Source organism: Alexandromys fortis, unplaced genomic scaffold (assembly GCF_014885135.2).
Source record: "Alexandromys fortis isolate MF-2015 unplaced genomic scaffold, M_Fortis_MF-2015_v1.1 scaffold_9, whole genome shotgun sequence".
Lineage (NCBI taxonomy): Eukaryota > Metazoa > Chordata > Mammalia > Rodentia > Cricetidae > Alexandromys > Alexandromys fortis.
The window spans coordinates 20,705,571-20,728,368 of record NW_026067892.1 but is presented as its reverse complement, the minus strand read 5'-3'; the positions used below and the strand labels follow the sequence as shown (position 1 = coordinate 20,728,368).

General features: G+C 42.9%; 1 protein-coding gene across 2 annotated transcripts in view; it reads left to right on the top strand.

The window, feature by feature from the left end:
- Micu1 (mitochondrial calcium uptake 1) overlaps positions 1 to 22,798 on the top strand; it is a 141,276-nt gene that overhangs the window by 18,262 nt on the left and 100,216 nt on the right. For both annotated transcript variants that reach the window (XM_050140015.1, XM_050140016.1), the window contains exons 2-4: positions 4,227 to 4,388; positions 9,643 to 9,817; positions 16,268 to 16,430. In XM_050140015.1, the coding sequence (XP_049995972.1) occupies positions 4,228 to 4,388; positions 9,643 to 9,817; positions 16,268 to 16,430 (499 nt within the window). In that variant the 5' untranslated portion in view covers position 4,227. The remainder of the gene's footprint in view (positions 1 to 4,226; positions 4,389 to 9,642; positions 9,818 to 16,267; positions 16,431 to 22,798) is intronic.

Genomic DNA, 22,798 nt, shown 5'->3' with positions numbered 1-22,798 from the left:
AGTGCATCACAGAGTATATTATCGGGAGAATTACTGATGTTTGCAGTTTTTATGAATGTTATCAATTGCGCTCCATAGACTGTATCTACTTTTTGCTTTGTTTTGTGGCAGGGTTTTCTCTGTGTATCCCTGTCTGTTCTGGAACTTGTTCTGTGTATCTGCATGCCTCTACTTCCCGAGTGCTGGTATTAAAGGCATGTGCCACCATCACCTGGTTTGTGCCTACTTTTTCTGTAACTGTCTTTCTGTAGCTGGACATCTGACTTCTTTGTATGCACATTTACTGAGGTGCTGAGGGCTAGCCCTTTACCACAGAGCTAGCTATACCATCCATCTCTCTCTTTATAGCTAAAGTTTGCATTCTCCTAGTGAATGTGAGGTTAAGTTTCTTTTCCCAGTTTCTAGAGACATCTCTACCCTCCTGACTGCCTTGTCTCTAGCCCAGCTGTCTGTTGGTTTTCAAGATGATGCTCACTAATGGCTTATGATTATCATTTTTAGTATTGACATATATTGCATCATTGTTTGCCTTTCTGGAATTGGACATTTTATTTGTTTACTTATGAATGTGCATATTTACCAAGGTGCTGAGGACTGAATTTAGAACCTCTTGCATGTTAGGCAAGCACCCTCTCTCAGAGCTATACCTGCACCCACCGATTTCCATTTAGGATGTGGCTCTTGTGCTGCTGAGAAGAGTTATTACAAAGCACTTTCCTACTTAGAGTATTTATTTGGGAGTAAAAACAAATCCTAACATCTATTGTAGCTAGCTCTAAATAGGCCTTGTCTTACCCGGGTCCTTCACCTGTAAACCGAGAGGAGAGAGGATTGCGCTAACCAACTTCCTGTGCTGTGACCTTTTAGCCTTTCCCAGAAGCAGAGTGTGCTAAGCTTCACAGTCCCCACAGCCTGGGTCCTGGAGCATCCCAGAGACACACTGGTGCTGTTTTCCAGCAATCTTGTTCTAGCAGTTTCTTGTTGGAGAGACGAGGCTTCATCTGGTTACAAATTTGCTTTGCAGTTGCCTCCCTGGACAATTTTTAGTCAGAAATGTTCATTTTATATCAAAGATATTCTCTCAGAAGTGTGACCTCTTTAGTGATAGTGGAGAGTTTGGAGGGAGCTGGGTACTAAGAAAATGTTCCTGCTTTAATTTGGTTTAACTCTCGTCAGTAAATCTGCATGTCCATCTTCATGGCTGCCTGAATGCCTCTGTTGGCCTGTCGAGCTTTTCAGACCCACGGGGAAACTGATCTCTGTAAGTCTGTTTCCCCTCAGAACTCAGCACATGAGTTACATATCCCTCCATCAGAGAGCTAAGGACTAATTACAGAGGGGTTTTCTTAGTGGGGTTTCACTTCTCGGCATCCATGGAAACCCCACTAGAGATGATATTAACATACATTGCTTCGTGTAACCAAGTAGTAAGATGAGGCATAGACATAGCATGTGAGCCTAAACAGTGTTTTAAACAAACCTCAAGACCACGAGAGTTCCCAGCTGGCTCTCTGCCTTTGATTTTCGTCAGTTTGTTCCCTGCAGAGCTAGTGACTACATTGCTGTGTGTGTCAGCCCACAGTGGCCACAAGACGGTTGGATCCCCTGGAGCTGGAGTGACAGACAGTTATGAGTTGCCCCATGTGGGTGCTGGAAACCAAACTCCTGTCCTTAAAGAGCAGCAACTGCCTTTAACCACTGATCTGTCTTCCTAGCCCTGAAATATCATTTTTACCATGACCTTTTCCTATTTAAGAACTCAGGGTCTTGTGTGTGTGTGTGTGTGTGTGTGTGTGTGTGTGTGTGTGTGTGTGATAAAAATTCTCAGTTTGGCCCTCAAAGGTCTTTTCAGACGTGTTCTCCCACTTCGTTCCAGTTTGTGTGTTGATGGTATTCCTTGTTTGCCACATTGAAAATCCCCCAGGGTCCTTTGCTTCTGGTTGTCAGTGATGACCACAGTCCCTCTGCGTTATTTTTGCTCATTTTTGTTGCACCAAAAGCAATGCTATTTCTATCTACACCTAAGTATATTTGGGAAATGTTAATTTAAAAATGAATCAGAAAAAAAGATTCAGAAGTTACTAGCTAGGAAGAAAATACAAGGGACAGCCTTTCCATGTTTCATTTTGTTAGCAGCTGTGCAGTAATGGGAGATGACTTCTGGGTTCCAGAGTGAAGCTTAAGTCACAGAAAGTAACTTCGTCCCACTTTGTCTAGAAGGACAGCGAGATTAGCTCCAGTTTGAGAGTGCACCTGGCCTGGGAACAGTGGCAGGGGCAAGATTATCTCAGTCCCAGGGAAAGTCAGCAACGGACCAGTGAGTGAGTCTAACTGGATCCCCAATTGTCAAATACAGTAATGTTGGTAAAATAAAGGTTGTTAATATACATAAATATTAGGAGCAAGGACCTATATAATTTATGCTATGCAGATGTTTTCACGTGAAAATAAAGTAGTTAAGTAGTGCAAGCCCTGTGTCTGGCTATGCGTCTACAAGGGAGAACATTTGAAAGAAATTCAGAACCAAAAGGGGAAGCAGATGTTTGGGAAATATATTGCCCTAGATACATGCACATTAAGTGCAGGGTGAAGAGGGGAGACCCCACATAGCAGGGGCTCCCCTGAGTCTGGATTAGACCCAAACCACACCAAACACCTGTTTTCACAGAGATCCTTTATTAAGTGGGGAAGAAAAGTTAAAGTGGCTGCTTTCTGATTCGGGCAGAAAAACAGCAGCAAATGACCTCGCGGGTGTCATTTTTAGGAAAAGAAAGGAAGACTGTGCTAGGATGACTATGGGATGGGAGATGTGAGGATGAACGTCTGTTGAGAATTGAACAAATACAGATGTAGCTTATGAAAAAATGCATACTCAGAATTAATCAGCCGGACTCAATGAAGCATAGTCAGGAGCCAGTGGGATGAAGGAAGGCCTGCTCTCCCTCAGAAGTCTTCAGGGTGACATTGGCCACAGCTGTGTAAGGTGACATCTGTACAGAACACATGTGTGTTGTCTTCTGAGTTCCTTACTTAGGGGAACTTGATGGTACCTAGGCCCAGTCTTGTTCCTCTGATGGTGCCCTTCTTACAGAATGTGTGGGCTGCTTGCAGTGTCCCTGCTGCCTGGAAGGTGGGTGACATGCACGACTGTTTTGTGGCTTCCAGTGCAGCTTTCTCAGCCTTTAAAACCTTTGTTTTGGTGATAACTTTGGAAGGGATAACTTTGGTACCATCTTGGTGAAGTCTCGGGTGTCTCTGATATAAAACAAAGCATTACAGCAAGTGTTTCTCAACCTGTGGATTGCAATCCCCTTGAAGGTCAAATGATCATTTCACAGGGTTCATTTATCAGATTTACATTACAGTTCATAACAGCAGCACAATTACAGTTATGGAGTAGCAATGAAAATAATTTTATGGTTGGGGGTCACCACAGCATGAGGGACTGTATTAAAGGGCTGCAGCAGTAGGAAGGTTGAGAACCACTGCATTCAATGGTTGCTTTTCCTCTAGAGATACTTTATACATGGGATGAGAAGACTCTGGCAGGGAGGAAACTTTCCGAGGGCTGGCAATGGGAAAGAGTCAGTTCAAACTTCAGTTACGTTAGTGGCAGCACCTCTCAGCGTCAGCGCAGGAAACAGCCGCATCTTCCAGCTGAAACTTGGTGCCATCTAGCTTTAAGCTCTGCTCTCTGGAGTGGATTTGCTGGCGAGTCACACTTACACCTGGGAAATGAGCGATTCACTTGCCTGTCTCTTTTCAGCTCCAGATCTGTTTGCACCGTCTGTCTGTGCTCCTGGAGCTTTGTCCCTTCACAGTCACTGTTCCTTGTCGGGAGAGAGGCGCTGCAGGAGGAAGGGCTGGCTGCCTCTTCTCATTCTCCATGCCCTTCGCCTGCTGCTTCTGTGGCACGGACACCTTAGCGGTGTTCAGTAACTCCGCCTGATCCGTGAAGGGCACCTTACCAACAGATTCTGCTGCCCTGAGCTATTCTCTCCACAGCTCTCTCTGGCAGCTCTATACTTAATAAAGAAATAAATCTTAAAAAAAAAAAAAGTAGTAGTTCTGTTTTCATAAGTTCCTCTGAGGTTAATACATGCAAAACACTTGGAACTGTGTCCGACAGAGCAAGTATTTCTCCAGTGTTTGCTGATGTGCTGTTGTCATCATCATCTCGGCCACCAGCAGCACCTAAAAGTGACATTTCTATCCTTTGTCCACAGGATGTTTCGTCTTAACGCCCTGTCTGCATTGGCAAAACTAGCTGTGGGCTCTCGATGGTACCATGGAGCATCTCAGCCCACACAGACCAAGCGAAGACTGATGATGGTGGCCTTCCTGGGAGCATCCGCAGTGACTGCCAGTTCTGGTCTCTTATGGAAGAAGTGAGTGTTGTTTCTGGCTTGATCGTTTGGTGTTGATGATGTTGACCTATGAAATGGGATTTTTCAGAGAATTGTGCTATCCGGCCAGAGCAGCAGGCAGAAAACAGTGCTTCAATCTCTGCCTGTCCCCCTGCTGAATATGTGTATTGTGGTGTGCGGATGGCTTTAGAAAATGGATGTTTCCTGAAACTTCACAATTTGATGGCCACATGCAACTAGTAATCCTTGGTACTCCTGTGTCACCTGATCATTTTCTTATGAGTTGCTGAACCCTCCCTGGAGGGAAAAGAAAATGTAGTGACCCTCAGGCCTCTCGTTTCTGACTCTGCCATACTTTGTGTTTATCTTCTTCTTCATTCACCCTGTCTTCAAGTTGCTATTATTATGCGTGGCTTTCAAAAACAGTACATTTTAAAATTAATTCTATTGAATAAATATGTAATAAAGTCTACCCATTTTAAAAATATTATTTTAAACATGATTATTAACAAATATATACCGCTGTGTGACCACCCCCAAATCAAGAAATAGAGCATTTCTACCAACCTATATTGTCCTCCCAGGCTTCTTCCACGGTAGTCTCACATTACCCACAATTCCAAGCAACTCCTGAGCTGACTTCTATCACCGCTGCTTTGTATTTCTGAATTTTAACCTAAGGGGGAAACCATAAAGAATGCATTTCTTGGAGGCTGTGTGTTGGGAGAGCCTCAAGGCACAGCCCTGGGGATACAGAGGCCAGAGCACTGAAGGTTTGAGAGCAGCCTGTCTTTAAAGCAAAGAGAGGCAGAGTGAGCCCAGTGCCCGTCTAGATGTCTTCTCTCACAGAGCACAGCTTCTGAAATGCGTGCTTGTGCATCAGGAGTTGGAGTCCTGTACAATCCAGTAGTACTCTTTCACATGGCTGTATATGAAGCTGTGTTTCCTCTTCTCGGGGGCTTCTTTCTAATTGTTTGCTCTCACTGATAAAAACCGCCTTGTCTTTCCTTTGGCTGTAAACACCTAGAAATATATTTGCTTGGAAAATAGAAACTTGATTCAAAACTGCCCAGCCAGGGCGGCTCAGAGGGCGAGGGCTTCTGTCACCAAACAAGATGACCTGAGTTTGATCCCTGGGAGGAGAGAACTGATTCCCAAGAATTGTCCCCTGACCTCCACATAATCACTTAGGTGTGCACCACCCCACACCTAAAACAACAGTAATAAAGTAATAGATAGATAGATAGATAGATAGATAGATAGATAGATAGATAGATATTTGAAGCAAAATAAAACACAAAGAGTTTCCCACTGGGCTCTTGGCCATGCACCACTGTGGTGGCCTGGCCGAGCGGTGATCCTGTTCCCCCTATTCTGTACTGTCCTAGGCAGCACATTTCTAGCCAGGCGCTTCATCGTGCTTTGCCTTCTGCTTCTCCAGCCGCTGACGTAGCCAAGCTTCTTCCCAGAATTATTGTCATTTCTTGGGCCTCCTTTGTGGATTGTCTATTCAAATTATCAGTAAAAATTAAATTACTTTGAAAAGGTTTCTATTTAAGTGTACCATGTGTATATCTGTGTAGGTATATGCACGTGTGTGAGGGTACCTGCAGAGGCCAGAAGAGGGCATTGGAGCCCCTGAAGCCAGGGCTACAGGTGCTTCTGAGCCCCGGACATAAGTGCTGGGACCTGAATTTAATGCATACTCTTAACCCTCAGCCATCTCTCCAAACCCAAATTGGCTTTTTTTTTTTTTTTTGAGTGCTAAAAGTTTTTTCTGGCCACAAGACTTGGGCAGACATGTCCTTACTGTAAATATTGTCACCGAGTGGTGCACTTCTGCACCTTTTTCATAGTGTCTCTCAAAGAACACAAACTTCATTTTGAAAAAGCCCAGTTTGTTGGTATTGTCTTATAGATTAATGGGGTATGTTTCTTATTGAGGAAATTTTTGTTCATCCCCTACTGTATGTTCTCTGTGTTCTGAGTTTTAGAGTGTTAGCTTTAGGGCTGCTCATAGGTTAATTTTTGTGATTGGGGTGAGTCAGGGGATTTGTTTCATTTTATTGTGGTGCTAGGACTTGAACCCAGGGCTTCGTGCATGCTAGGCAAGTGCTGAGTTACTCTCCCAGCCCCGCACTCAGTTAGTCCAGTCTTCAGTTGTTGCGTCAGTTGCCAGGACACGATGCTTTGTTTCCTTAGCTGTGTGTTTGCTTTCAGTACCTGTGCCTTTGCTTTTTAGATGTACTTATTTGCCTGTTTATTTTTATCCTGTGCATATGAGTGTTTGCTTACGTGTATGTGTGCACCACCATGTGGGTGCTGGGAACTTCATCTGGGACCTCTGCAAGAGCAGCCCCCCCCCCCCCCGCTCCTAACCATGGAGCCATCTCTCTAATCCCAAACGAAGGTTTTAATACTACAGAGAGCATATGGTGTTTAAACCTCTTCTTTCGTCTCTCTTTCATTGTGATGCAGTGAGCCAACTTTTACAGTCATTCATTTTTCTTGATTGCACATTTATGTTCTTTATTATCTCTCTCTTGTTCTTTTTCTCATACTTAGTTTAAGTTAGAGTTTTATATCATTACTTGGTATTTCTATTTTTTACCAGTACAGAAATTTAATATCATCTTCCATGCAGTGCTTCAGCTGTGTCTCGCGTTTTTAATATATTGTTTTCACTGAGCTCATATTTCATATTTCTTATTGTTTAGTCTTTATTCTAATTAGTTACTTGGAAGACTATTGTTAATACTTAAAAACATTCAGTGAATTTTTTCCATACTTTTTGTTTGCTTTTTGTTTATCTATGGCTTAATCCACTGTACTGTAAGAAATAATCGAGGGGGTTTTGTTTTTGAAAAGAGTCTCTCTGTAGAGCCCAGTCTGGCTTAGAATTTGTAACCCAGGCTGCCGTCTGGCTCAAACCCACCTACCTTAGCTTCCCCCTTGGTGCTCTGATTATAGGCGTACACCTCCATGCCCCCTCCCATTCACTTGGTTTTATGGTTGATTTTGTCTCTGACAGCAACCTATAAGACAGCTCTCCATTTCATTTTCTTATTTTTCATTGACTTGTATTAACTGTAGGTATCAATGGTGTCCAATGTGCTATTTCCTCGTATGCATGCCCTGTGTGTTGATTTTCATTTGGGGAATGGCTGCAGACATCAAGCCCAAGTCCACCCGCATGCTAGGCAGGTGCCCTGCTCTGCTCTTTCTCTGTTTCTCCCTTTCTCCTTCTACCTGCCCTCTTTGTGCCTGCTCTAAAAGCAGGACTGGCCGGCATTCCCTAAGGGGCTCACTAGCTGGCAGCAGGGTATGCTAAGCCTCTGATGCTGTTGTTTTGAACCAGCAGCACTAGTAGAACTTGATGGCTATGGAAACTTGAGTTCCATATAATTTTTGTGTATCACAGAATATTATTGTTTTATTCCTTTCAATCATTTAAAAATGTAGAAACCATTCTTAGGTAGAGGACTTTACAGAAACAGGTAAGAGGCTGAATTTGACCTATGGGTCATAGTTTGTCAAGCTCTGCTCTGGACTTTATATCAAACATCCTGTGTTTGCCGTAACCTACCTTTAGGTAGTGTTCTGTGTCTCACCATATATGTAAGAACACCATATATGCAATGACACATTTTAATTTTCCTCCTCTAGCTCTTGGTATTATTGCGTTATACATTCCTTGCCTGTATGTGTACACACACCCCAGGGAATTTTATTATTACTAGTTACTTTTGCTTTAAATTTTAAAGAAAGGGGCAGAGCTGTACTCGGCAATGCATGTCTTTAATCCCAGTGCTTGGGAGACAGAGGCAGGTGAATCTCTCTGAGTTTGAGGCAAGCCTGGTGTACAACTCATGTTCCAACACTACCAGAACTTTGTAGAGAAACTGTCTTAAAAAACAAGAAGCAAAAAAGAAAGTGGCAGCCATTGTCTTCAGTTATATACTAACTGGTAGCCCGCCAGCCTCTGTGGATGGCTCTAAGCTCAAGACCACACAGATGGCCCTGCTTAATTAAACTCAGTAGATCCCAAACCAAAACAAACAGATGTGAATGTAGGAAAGGAGCTTCTGGTGGGGGGTTGACAGTAGTGAGAGGGACATAGGAGCACATGTAGGGGTTGGTAAAATATCCTATCTACGATGTATGAGAGTCTCAGAGAGCTGTGCGTGCATGTGTGCGTGTGCATGTGTGTGTGTGCATGCATGTGTGTCAGAGGACAACTTGCTAGAATTAGTTCTCTTCCTCCCACTACATGCGTGCCCATGCGTGCACACACATACACAGAGAGAGAGAGAGAAATTTTATTTCATATTCTTTATTCTGTATCTATTTTTATTGCAGTAAACAGCACATAACATTTTTCATCTTAACCATTTAAAAATATATTTTAGTCATATTAAATATATTCTCATTGTGAAACAGGGCTCCAGAACTTCATTTTGTAAGAATGAAGTGGGACACTTAGGAAAAAGAATGGAATGGTACCCACTGAAAGATAAAAATGAAATATTAAACTCATTGAAGAGTAGGGATGAAATGGCATACCAATTAAAAGGGAAAATGAAATAAGTTATATGCCCACTGAAAAGTAAGAACAAGATGATATTCCTGGAGCTGGAGAGATGGCACAGAAGCTAGGAGCACTGGCTTCTTTTCCAGAGGCCCTGGGCCCAGCTTCAGTCCTCAGTACCTTCCAGCAGCTCTCCAACTCCAGTCCCAGGGGATCCAGTGCCCTCTTCTGACGTCTGCTGGCACTGCACACACACGATGCACAGACACACAGGCAAAAACACTCATACACATAAAAATCAAATCGCAAAGGAAACTAAAGCGCAGTATTCCCACTGAAAAGAAAAAATAAAATGACATACCCATTGAAAAGCAATTTTCAGGTCCATCAACTGTCCATCTTCAGAACTTTTTTTACCTTTACAACCTGAAATTTCACCCATTAAATAATAATGCCACATTCTTCATTCTGCTCTATGACTTAACTAATTTTGGTAACTCATGGAAATGCTGTTATATAGTATTTGTCCCTTCTGTGCCTAACTTATCTCAGCAAGCTGCTGCTCTTGCTTCCTGTGTATATGTAACACGGAAGAGGGGGTTGCTGAGGACTTCCAGGTATTTTAGGAAGTTCTTCATGCAATTCTGTGGACGGGTGTGATTGCTGCTCCGCTAAACTGTGTTTGTGAATATTTGCTACTATGACAGATCTCCATGGTTGATCGAGGCTTCTCTTTTGTATCCCCAGGGCCCATGCGGAGTCTCCGCCATGCGTCAACAACAAAAAGGCTGACGCTGGTGATAAAGGGAAGACTAAAGATGAAGGGGAAGTCTCCTGCCACGAAGAAAGGGCTGCAGATGCCGGGGCCGAGCCTTACCCGGAAGAGAAGAAGAAGAAGCGTTCTGGATTCAGAGACAGAAAAGTATGGAGCAGAGTTTTGCTAGGGAATCAGAACTGTGTCCTAAAGGGGAGTCGTGCTGTCTGGTTCTATCGTCTGTTTCCGATGGGTCACAGGTGCTCCTGAGTCTTCATCTCTTAACTGTTGTAGCCAAAGGTGCCCTGGGAGTGGGAGGTGTTATGTGACAGAGCCATAACAGGCAGACAGACAGACACACACATACACACACACACACACACACACACATGCACGCACGCACACGCACATGCACACGCCACACCCCCGCATGTATGCACACATGAATGAGAGGGGTACTTACAGGAGCAGAAATGATTCACAGACAGCTGTGTCACCCAAGCCCACCCCATGGGAGACTGCTCACAAGTGCTGGGAACCTGGAGCACACTGCGCAGCCTGCAGGCAGCTCCCCAGGTTGGAGGTTTTCCATCCAGGTGCCTCAGCTAGCTAAACCTCTTGCAGGTAGCTCAGCTGGTTTCTGCTTTCCCCCAGGCTACCTGGATGCTTTCTGCTTCTCTGTGGCTTTAGTGGCTGGGCTGAGAGGGACTCCCCACAGTCTCTACTCTTTACTGTTGGGAGGGAGGGGCCTAGTGAATCTGGTCAGTTTCTAGGACTTCCTGAAGCTATTGTTGAGTATTTACCGTCTGTCTTCAGGAGCGTCCTGAGGTGAAGCGAGCAGAACAGTGTTAGGGTCGTCTTCAGGATGAACACACTCTTTGTTCTTTCAGTGCAAACTGTAAACTGATAATTGCTTTCTGCGTCTTCTTGATATTATCCTAGATGCACTGAGTTTGTGATATTTCTGGTTTGCTGTGTCAAACTGTAAAGGGAGAATATGTGTGTGGGGACATACAGTTTCCAGAAAGTCCAGTAGTTGTGGACGGGGTAAACTGTGACCACGGCCTCCGGTGCTGCAGCTTTACCTCTGCTTCAGTTCTGCTCAGATAACGCCTGTGACGTCAGACTGTGGAGCTCGGCAGGCATGCACACAAGCACTTAGGGTGATTTCTCAGACAACTCGCTTGTGAAATTCTCAGTTGCTTCCAGCTGCAGAAAGTAGAAATGCTACATCAGGTCACGTTTCCCACATGCAGTGTCATGTGTGTCTGCAAGAGTCACTCCTTCGAAAAGTACTGAACGTTTTAGATGAAATTATACACATGGTTTCTCACCTTCTAAGTCCATTTGTGCCGGGGTGAATTTGAACAAACGTGGTTTCACAGCTGTCAGGTTCGGGTGAGTTCTTTCAGTGCACAGCTCCCTTACACACTTCCACTTTAGAAAGAGCCAAATGACTCAAATCAACATTTATTAACCGGCTTCCGTTTATAGCCCGTTGTCCCCGAAGCAGGTGACAGTGCCTCCTGCCTCGCAGGGACACTAAAGCTGCCCCCCCCCCCCGTGTGATGTGTTAATTTGGGACTCCTGAAGTTGTGAAGCCTAACTGAGCTACGTCAGGAGCAGTTGAGGAGGGGCCATCTGCCCTCCCTCTGCTGAAGGGGAACCACTGCGCATGTCACTTGCACTTGCGCGTGTCTGGTTTGCTTAGTCACCATTTATTTATTTAAGTAACAGATAAACATGGTGAGAATTCTTCTGTCTACAATTTAATAACATAATCACATTTTATTAATCCCAAATTTATTTTTTAGTGTTTTAGTTTTTTAAGGGCAGAAAATATATACAGTTTATAAAAGCAAAAATTGCAAAGTTTATACAAATCCACCTAATAAGACAAATGAGATCTTTGAAGTAAAACCAGAAACTGTCCTGGACATTTCTTCAGAGAAGACTAGGGCTGTGAGATGGTCAGTGGGCAAAGGCCCTTGCTGCCAAGGCTGGTGACCTGAGCTGGATCTCTGGAACCCAAATCCCAGCGGTGGAAGGGGAGAACTGACTCCCACTATTCATCCTCAGCCCTCCACATGGGCTCTGTGGCATGGCACACACACACACACATGTAAAAATAGAGAATATTGGGAGACAAACTATATATTTCTATTGTAAGCTTATTAAAAAACCATTTCAGGTCAGGCGCTGAGTCGGAAGGCAGAGGCAGGCGGATCTCTGAGTTCAAGGCCAGCCTGGTCACGGTGTGAGTTCCAGAACAACCAGGGTTACACAGAGAAACCCTGACTTGGGGAGAGGGGGATCTCTACTGCTCTTAGGAGTTCAGACGTTTGTACCATTTTTAAAAGAGACCATTTCTCTTAAGCACTCTTGTGCCCCCCATGTGTGAGGGAAGGCATCCTCATTTCTTAAGCACTTGCTGTCTTTCTATAATGAAGTTCTTTCTTACTTGGCAAGATCTCATGTACAGTCTTTATCCATGGCTTCACTTCTGCTGTAGCTATTCACTTATGATGTCTGGATTTTGTTTAAATTATTTTCCTACAGAACAAAATGTATCTGTGGGGTGCTACAGATGGATTAGATTCTTTGTGTGTATTTTATTTTTGTCTCTTTTTTCCAATGGTCCTCCTGCTTCCACCTCCTGAATGCTAGGGTTGTACATATGCCACCATGCCCCAGTACAAATAGATTTTGGTAATAATTAGTTCCTCTCATATTTTGGAATGTATAGAAAACTCAGCAGTATCTTAAAAATCCAGTTTAGCAGAAAACTACCTAGACTTTGCATTTTTCAGTTTGGCAAGGCAAGCCCCGAGCTTTGGGCCAAGGACAGCGCCTCCCTAGGGACAGCGTAGATCGTTGTCTGTCACCGTAATGGGTCCTGCTGGCCATCTGGTTACTTGTCGGTTTGTGGCGTTAGACCCAGTTGTCTTCAGGGTTAACCTCTGTGGAGGTGATGATGGCACATGTCTTGCTGTGGATCACATGTCCTAGCCTGGCCTTCCCTTGAGGCGGCCTTAAGGAAACCCTATCTTAGTCACAAGGCAGGCTCAGTGGCGGCTGAGTGGTGTTCTTCCCCTGAGACAGGAGAGTTTTAACCACACTCAGGACGGCGGCCTCTTAGTGGGGATGTCCCTTTACTGGCAGCTGCCTTCTCAGTCTAGACCAACAGTTGATCTGCTTCCCTTGCTGTGTTTCTATCCTGAACTGTCAGTCATCCTACACAGCTGGCAGTTATTTGACCGTGCGGGGCCTGGAAGGACTGTCAGAGCCAGGAGGCCCTTTGAGCCACTTTGATAGAGAGCTCCTTGTGCCGCAGCTGATGGGATGGAGCGGAGACTGGGTGTTCAGGATTTATCTATTTCCTGGCAGCTGGGCACGGGCTCCCTTACCTTCCTTCTCCACTGTGGGCAGTGGGGAGTGAGCTCGTTCACTTTATCACCTGAAGCCAGTGTTCATCACCAAGGGAATATACTTTTATCTCGCTGTTTCCTGTGATTGGGTTTTATTGACACTTAATTTTAAGTGTCATTCAGTTCCCCCATCTCTGTATTACTTGAATATTGGCAGTTGAGCTCTGAGGCTTGAATTAGAATTGTGCTTGGTTCCCAGAGCCATGCTAGTGGTGGCGGTGTTATTTCCTGTTATCAGTAAACATGGAACATCTGGCTCCTCCACATCCTCCTCTTCTTTCTCTCTTTTTCAATTATTTATTTTTATGTGTATGACTGTATGTGCACCACGAGTGTGTGGAGGCCATAAGAGGTCCCCTGGAACTTGAGTTCTATACACTTGTGAGCTAGCATGTAGCTGGTGCAGACGGGACCCAGGTTCTCTGAGAGCAGCAAGTGCTCGTGACCCTGGTTTTCCCTTTAGCAGCAGTGGTTATAAGTCCTTTCTGGCTACTCATCGGTGAAGTTCACATGGAAAAAACAAATCCCTGAATTTGATCCAGTTATACTCAGCAGTTTTATTGAAGATACATTTTAACATAATGACACTTAAGGGAGACTGATAAATTATGGAATGAATTATTATAATTTCCTTTGTAGATCTTTGAATATCCCCCAGTCCCTCAGTAGTATCCTATCTCTGCTTCCAAATTTCATTCCCTTGGACTCTGTGTCCTGAATTCCTTCTGTAGTGATTTGGTGAAATCACTAAGACACTAAAAGGAAGTGGGAGTTGATATGGAACACTCTCCAGGATATGATGCTAAGTTAGAAATACTAAATGCTATCAATGTGCACATACTAAATGCTATTAATATGTACATAGTAAATGCTACCAATGTGCACATACTAAATGTTATTAATATGTATATACTAAATGCTAATAATATGTACATACTATAATGTGCACATACTAAATACTGTTAATATGTACATACTAAATGCTACCAATGTACACATACTAAATGCTATTAATATGTATATGCTAAATGCTACCAATGTGAGGATTTTACTGAATCTGTTACTTTGCTGAACCTATCGTTTCAGAATAAAACTTTATAGCCATACAGAGCCATTGGTTTATATTAACACTGCAGCAGCTGAGTGGGGATGTGGGCACTCATCTTAGCACTCAAGAGACAGAGGCAGGCAGATCTGTGAGTTCAAGACTGACCAGGGATACATACTGTGACACTGCCTCAAAGAAAAAAACAAACAAAAATATTATAGCAGAATGATAATATTCAGATTGTGTTCAAATGAATAGTGGTGTTCTGTAACATAATTTAATAAGTTTAGCAAGAGTCCAGAAACCTGATTCTCAGGTTTAGAACTCCTGACTTTTATGATCTTATCTTTCTACCTTGGATATGTTGGTTTAACCTTTTAGTTCACAGAAGCCTCTTGCCCTAAACATTCCAAAGCATGCTCTCTGCTCTCTCCTTCTCTCTCTTCCCTGTCTTTAAAGAGGGTACAAGCAATATAAATGGCTACAGAAAGGTTATTTCCTCTGTAGCCACTACTGCCAGCCAATAGGCATAGTCTAAGGTGTGATGCCTTTGGTCTAAGACCTGTAGCCAAGCCTCAAGGCTGTGCGGAGGTTGAGTAGTTCTTGCTGTGTTTGCCATGAGCTCAGTCTTTTAGTCTTCTGTGAAATCTCAGATTTGAGACTTTTTAAGATTTATGTATGCATATTCGTCTGAATTGGATGTCTGTGCACCATGTTCATGCACCAACCTCAGAGGCCAGAAGAAGGCCTCAGGTCCCCTGGAACTAGAGTTATGGAGAGTGGAAGCCACCTCGTGGGCACTGGGAATTGACCCCAGTCATCTGAAGAGTACCCAGTGCTCTTAACCCCAGCACCATCTCTCCAGCTCCCTAAAATCTCAGATTTTAATGCAAATTCTCCTTGAATTCCTGTCATGTTATAAATTGGCAGTTCGTCCTCAGTGGCTAAAACTACATTTGGTGGTAGAACTAAGACCATGGCTAAACAACTGCTTCTAGTGACCTCGAAGCGTCTGTTCAGGTTAACAGATACAATAATTGCTGTGTTAATTGGGCACACTTAACATATAGATTACCTGCTTTATAGACACGGAACTAATGAGTTCTTAAGCTTTATTGCATCGATACATTTTTATAAGATACTATTTATTAATGGCTACCTCAGCATATAAAACTAAGGTATGGGATTTGGGATGTAACTCACTTGGTAGGGTACTTGCCTAGCTTTCCTGCAGCTGTGGGTCTGACCCCTAGAGCTTTGAAAAGTACTGGCTGTGGTACCTAACACTGTAATGCTTGCATTTGGAGACAAGAGGATCCAAAGTTCAGTGTCTTCCTCACCTACAGAGCAAGTCTGAGTCCAACTGACAGCCTTGAGACCCTGTCTTAAAATAATGATAATAAAATACAATCAAAGCAGTAGAGACATTTTTCACTAAAACCTGTGTAATTGATATAGTATTTTGTGTGCTCTGGACTCAGGCATGTGAGCTGTCATAGTAACATGACAAACTTACAGATATATGTGGCCATGCTTGATTGTCGCTTTTACTCAGACATCTGTGCACTGCCCTCTGTGACTTCCAGGTACGCGGCCTGTGAAGGCTGTGCCTGATAATCTATCTAACGTGCTTCAGACCTGAGAATAACTGAGCTTCCACGATAATACAGTTTTATCTTTCCATGTTATCACTTCTTGTATTTTGCCTTATCAGGGCTGCTAACCACCAAACCTATGACACTTCAAGTCTGTTTTCTCTTTGTATTCAGGAAATTCCTCAGAAAGTGAATCCCTTTTTAAAAGTTAATATTTAAGAGCCCATAGGCTACTGTATGCAGCAATTCCATTATTAAGGCCTTTGGAATTCTTTTAGTGGCATTTTAAATTTTTGCTAGTTTTCAGTAACTAGGAAATTACTATTTTTTTAAAAAGGAACTCTAAACAAATTCTGTGAACTTTGCTTCAACTAGGGTGTGAATGATATCTTACAAGAAAGAAATTTTAAATTGAGCTTTATTATATTTATTTTTTTAAAAAAATCCAGCTACAGAGAAATGATCAGCTTCTCCCAAAAGTAAGATGAGAATCGGCGAACTTGAGCATAGCTTAACATAGCAACATTCTCTAACTTTCTCGTTTTAGGTGATGGAATACGAGAACAGGATCCGAGCCTACTCCACACCAGACAAAATCTTCCGATATTTTGCCACCTTGAAAGTAATCAACGAGCCTGGAGAAGCAGAAGTGTTTATGACGCCCCAGGACTTCGTGCGATCCATAACCCCAAATGAAAAGCAACCCGAACGTAAGGTGCTAGCGTGGGGGCAGGCTGGGGCCGCTTGTTTGTTACCACCGCTTTGATTCCTTCTCTGGGCATCCTAACATTTGTGGATCCACGCAGCAATTCAAATCACCGTTTGACTATTAGATGCTTGGAATTGTGCTCAGCTTCTACAGTCCAGTGTGGAAGTCTTGTTGAGGGGAACTAGCTGAGATAAACTCTGTGTGGAAAGAAACAGCAGCAAGGTAAATAGTTAGGGATGCTTTTAGGAAATACTGTGAGGAAATGATTGAGTAGACTCCTCCTGTCTCCCCACAAGACAAGCCTCAATACCGTTGTGATCCACAGTGTCGTCAGCACTCAGACAGGGGAGCGCCTCGTACACAGTGAGCCTGCTAGACGTGGTGCCAGCCCTGTGCGTTTCTGCCTGCTGCGCTCTACTTTCCGGCCCAGCAGTAGCCATGGGGCAGTAGCCTGATCTCGGTGTGGCTTACTGCTTGGGCAGGAGCAAAAGAGGTGGCCAGTGCAGACTTTATTCTCCAAATGCTTGCGCTGTACATTTTGACTTACTCAGCATCTTTCCATGCTCACTGGCTCCAGCATTTAAGGGACTAGAGCAGGAACTGCAGGAGGACGTGACAAAGCATGGAATTTTCTTACAAATACTTTGGGAAAGTCACTGAAGGTCTGATGACTGTAGTCTTTTAACAGCAGCTGAACCCCAGAGAAGAGAGAGTCTGATTTCTTTTTTCCACGGTATAGTAAAAATACCCAATTTGAACAAGAAGTTACACAGCCATTCTAACAAACCAGAGAATTTAATCCATTAACAGGAGCAAAAGAACTGGACAGTAACCATCCCTAGGTATGTCCAGGTAGGTCGCCTGCGGTGGACGGCATGCGGGCAATGCCTGTTCCCAAAAGAGCAGTTAAGACATTTCCTGATAACTGAAGCTTTGGTAGCTGGTTAAGTAGACCTTTCCTACACACTTTATATTGACGTGAAAGGACATGAGACAGCAAATCCACACAAAGAAGTAAAAAACCCCAGGCAGATCTATAAACCAATATAGGCTGAACACTCCGAATCTATGATCTGTAAGCCAAAATGCTCCAAAATCTGAAATGTGTGGAATGTCAGTGTGGCATTACAAGTGGCTAATTCCCTGAATGACTGCTTGTGGATTGCAGTCAGAACACCACTGTGCAAAACATGTCATCTAAAAATGTCAGTGAGCTGTGTGTATAGGATGCATATGAGACGGAAATGTGTTTGCTGCCCAACTCATACCTCCTCCTCCACTCTGTTGAGTGGCCAGTTCTGCTGCGTGAACTGTGGCTTCTCGGATAGGCTAAGAAGAGCACCCTGGCTGTCTAGCGTGGAGAGCAGCTGAGAGCATGCCTTCGTTTGGGGTTTCTTTTCCATCTGTTTCACCTCCATTCTTCCACATTGACCCCACGTCTTTTAGGAAGCTTGAACAAGGCACCTGTGGAAGAATGCAGGTCACTTGTGTTGCAGAATTTCTCTCCTGCATTTTACTGGTTATATATCTGTGATGTTTAATGTGTTTCTTGGTCCTCTGTGTTTCATCTATGTAGAAAACACACAAAGTTCTAGAAAAGGACACTATCCTAATAACTGTGAATGTTGACATCAGGATGGATTTTATTCTTCCTCAAATGTTCCTTTATGTTTAGTAGACTTCATATATATTCATTCAAGAAGTATTGAGTTGCTTTCTGCTCTCAAAGAATTTTTATTTTATTTAAAAAAATATTCTGCATATATGCTTTCAGGCCAGAAGAGGGCACCAGACCTCACTATAGATAGTGAGCCACCATGTGGTTGCTGGGAATTGAACTCAGAACCTCTGGAAGAACAGCCAGTGCTCTAACTGCTGAGCCATCTCTCCAGCCCAAATTTTATAAGATACACCAACCTTTTTATTAATTGCATTGCACTTTCAAAGTAGGTCCTTTTTAAATATATATTTAATGGAACTATACATATCAAAGGAGAACTTCAGAGAGTTAGTTCTCTCCTTCCACCGTGTGGGTCCTAGGTATCAAACTCTTGTGTGCAGGCTTAGTGACCAGTACTTTAACCACTGGGTGGTCCAGCCCAAGATTTAGATCCTTTCAAACTTGCTTCAGCACCTTGTTTTGTGTTGTGGGGGGGCGGGGCGGAGACAGTAGAGCAGGCTGTACTCACAAGAAAGATGCTTGGAGAGATTGTCCCAGTTTTCTATGATAGCATAGCATTGATGCCTGCAAGGCGATAACTGTCCAGATAGCAATCCCATTCCTGTCAGTAGCTTTGAAGAATGGACTCTGCTTTCCGTGTGACAATGAGAATGAACCAATACTTTGAGATGGGCCGCTGAAGACCATTTCCTCACTTAGGGAGTATTATCCTTATTCCTTTGAAAACAATTATATTTTCCACTTGTCTTCGTATAGTCTGGCATTTAACTTTGCAGCACATTGCTGTTTGTTTGTTTTTACGGTGGTGGGGACTGCATGCAGTGCAAGCACTCGCCGCTGTGCTGCATCCCTGCCTCCCTTTAATTACTGGAAAATACCCTACATATGCTGAATAGTGAGTGAGCGGGCCGTACACAAGCCCCCTTCTCATGTCCATGGGAAGCCAGAATAGCGAATAAGTGCTTTTCTTTGGAGAATCATGAGGGAAGTTTCTGATACGTCAAAATAAAATCTAGCATTTTCATTTGCTCATTTGCAAGAATTCATTAGCAAGAATGTAGATACAGCAAAATAAAATATGCTGTTTCTGTGTGGGGTGGAACGAAAAAGAGTAAGGTGGTAGATTTCTAGAGTTGAACTTTCCGTCTTCAGTCGGTTGGTCTCCAGCCAACCACTCCTAGTTCACCGTAGTTTTGTCATGGCTTCACACGTACTATATCCCAGGACACCCAGCAGACCTAAATCTCTGAGTTTCAGTGTAAGAACTTTTAAAACAATCACGAAGCACAGACTACTTCAAGCCTTCAAATTAGAGAATTCTGAAATGAGCTGGTGAGTTTCAGAGTGCGAAGGTGAATAAGAATACTTCTGTACTAAATATCAAAACTGTGTATAGAGAATATCCGTAGTTAAATGTGCAGAATATTTAAAGGGAAGAAACATCCTGTGCTGCTTGAACACCTCAACAGCCTCTGTGAAGTTAACGTGTCCTCTCCATCCCTGGATATAAGTACAACTACTCAGGGGCTGCTTCAGGCTGTGGGTGTGGAAATTCTCACTGTCGTAGTAAAAACCATTTCTCTCCAGGTGTGGTGACGCAGACCTTGAATCCGAGAACTCAGGAAGATCTCTGTGAGTTCAAGGTCAGCCAGGGCTACAAAGTGAGTTCTAGGACAGCTAGACCTACACAGAGAAACCCTATCCTGAAAAACCAAAATCCAAAACCAAACAGAAACATTTCTCATAGCCATTTGATGATGTGGGTAACCAGAAGCATGGGATAGGAGTAAAGGTCCATGGAAACAAAGGACTTTGGGGCAGAGCACAGCGTACCCTGTAGCACAGAGGGTCTCTGTTACCTTTCTAGTGTATCAGCCTGGTTCGCTTTTTATCCTGTGGTTTCCTCTACGCAGGAGAATAAAGGCATGAATGGAGAAGCAGGTCTCAGTGTATGTTCCAGGTATCCTGGAGTCCCCACCCCTCGAGGATAGCCCTGCACCATTTTAAGGATATTCTTGCCTGTAAAAAACACTTTTAGTGACACATAACTTTATACTTGATCAGGTATTTTAAATACATTTTGTAGTACTGTTTTCCTCCATATACTTATTGTGTTCGGTGTTTATTTATTTACTTGCAGGGTTCCACTCTGTCTGCTTTTATTTTCAATCCCCTGCCATATTGTTTCCTCTAGAATAGATCAACTGCAGCTGACTCCCTGATTCTTTATGCCCCATGAACAGAGAACAACTTATACATTTTCAAAAGTGGAGGAGGACCACAAGTCTATTTTATAGCAGTTGAGAATTTTGTGCAATTCAGATTTCAGTGTTCATAAGAAGCTTTATGGGCGTAGCACACTCTTTCCTGTATTGCAGTTTGGGAGCTGGGCGAGCAGGCTGGAGTAGCTGTAACAGACCATGCACCTCTGGGCTAGAAACCTGAAGACTAGAAATCTTACGTTCTTTCAAGACAGAAAGTGTGCTAGCCATCGGTATGGAACATGTGTAGGAGTTAAACGTGGGCTTTCTGCCTGTGTGTATCTTCACAAGATTAGTATGTCATGTCCAGAAATCTAAGCACTTTCTGAAGAGTGCTCACTTTTGGAGACACTTAGAGCCGTAATAGGCTGCTGTACAGGGAAGAGCCATTTTTTTTTTTTTTTTGTTAGTTTGCCGTAAGGACAGGGACTCACTCTGTAGCCTAGATTTGATTTAGAGCAAAGTTTGTTTTTAAAGACCAAATAGTAAATATTTAAGACTTGGCAGGTCAAAAGGCAAAGTAGTAAGTGCTACTCTTATCTCTGGGGCTCTAAGGAAAAAGAAAAACAAAAACAAAAACACAGTGAGTTGGCTAGATGTGACCCGAAGGCTGTCACTTGCCAAACTGCCCCTTCTGTGAACTTGTCAGGACTGAATGATGTAATGACGTGCAGTAAGAATTACTATTGTTGCGATTAGATTAACCTGCTGATATGAAGGACCTCAAAGCCTTTGGTGAGACTGAGTTAAGTAGAAAAGTGGTAGACATTGAAGTCAGTTTGGAAGGTCTGTTATGGTTATAGACGTAACTGATGAGTTTGTAATTACACAGGGAAGATGGCACCAACTGGTTGTCCAGTGACAGAAGGTCAGCCCTGAAAACAACAGACGAGTAACATTATACGGACCGAACAGATTATTTAGAAATGTGTATATACACACATATATATTCAGGAATATATATGTATATGCATCACATGCATATTTATGTAAAATAACAATTAGTGAAAAAATCAGCCATGAATTTGAAGGGGAATAAAGAGGGGTGTATGAGAAAGTTTGGAGGAAAGAAAGGAAGGGAGAAATGTGGTGTTAAATTATAATCTTAATTTTTTTAATTTTAAAAATATTGTTTAGATATCTGATAGCCTTTGTGGCCTAGATTTATTAAGCATCATCATTTTTTCCTTTGTGTGTATTTATGTGTGTATGTGCACATATGTGAGTATATTTGTGTGCACATATGTGCATGTGTGCATATAGAAACTAAAAGTCAATTTTGCTCCATCCACCTTATGTTTTAACCTGGAGCCTGAAGAGTTAGACTAGCCATCTCTACCTCCCAGCTCCAGGACTATAAGCCTGTGCCACCGTACCTTCCTTTAGCTTCATATTTCTCATGAACTTGGCATACCAATTCAAAAGTATCAGACCTACGCCCAAGGCTAACTAAATATGCATGAGATATGCTGAAATCTGAAACTCTGATTATAAAAAGATTAGCACTTAGGAAAGGCCAAGAAGTAAATGATTAAAGACTGTGAAGTCTCATAGAAGATAAACTAGATTATTATCCAAACTCTGACTAAAGGACAGACAAGCTGTAACATTTAAGATTATGCTAAAACCCCCAGCATTCCAGATGTTTTATAAAAATTTGAAATATTGAAATTTTATATTCTACAATAAAGGTATCTTGTGTGAACCCAGAAAATGGACTTTGTCTCATTGTGGAAGACCTCGAAGTTTGTCCACATTCGAATTTATTAAATGGCTACTTGTGACAATACATTTTAATAGTCTGGCCTTTGAGTACACTGAGATGGGTAAGATCGCATGTCTCAGCAGAGGTGGCATGGTCACTAACTGGCTGCTCTGTGTTCTTATGAACTGGGGATCTTCGTACTAGCATGGCTTGGCCTCTCAAAGTTAGTTGCCTAAGCAGGTGTCAGAAGAAAAGATTGGAACCGAAGAAGGCATAATGCCTTGGAAGAGGACATAGACCATCATGTGGGCCCACTGTTTGTGTCTTCTTTAAGAGCTTGTCATTAGATTAGGTTTAGAGTTACACACACACACACACACACACACACACACACACACTTTTTCCTGACTGCTTTGTGGATTAAGTATTTCTACTGTTTCTTAAGCATTTTTTGTGTGTGTCTTGACTATATTTCTTTGAGCATATTTAGTGATTGTCATGGGAATTGTACATGTTTCTCAGACTATACTGTGAGAATTTAAATTTGTGCTTCAGGTGGAATAGATAGCTTACTGCTATAAGACCACTTTATGCTGTGGTCTCATCTCTCTCCATATAGAAAGCTCCACCTCAAACTGTTCACGTGAAGAATTTAAGACAAGATGGTGATGTCCCTCCATCACAGGGATTTTTTTTTTTTTTTTTTTTTTTTTTTTGGATTT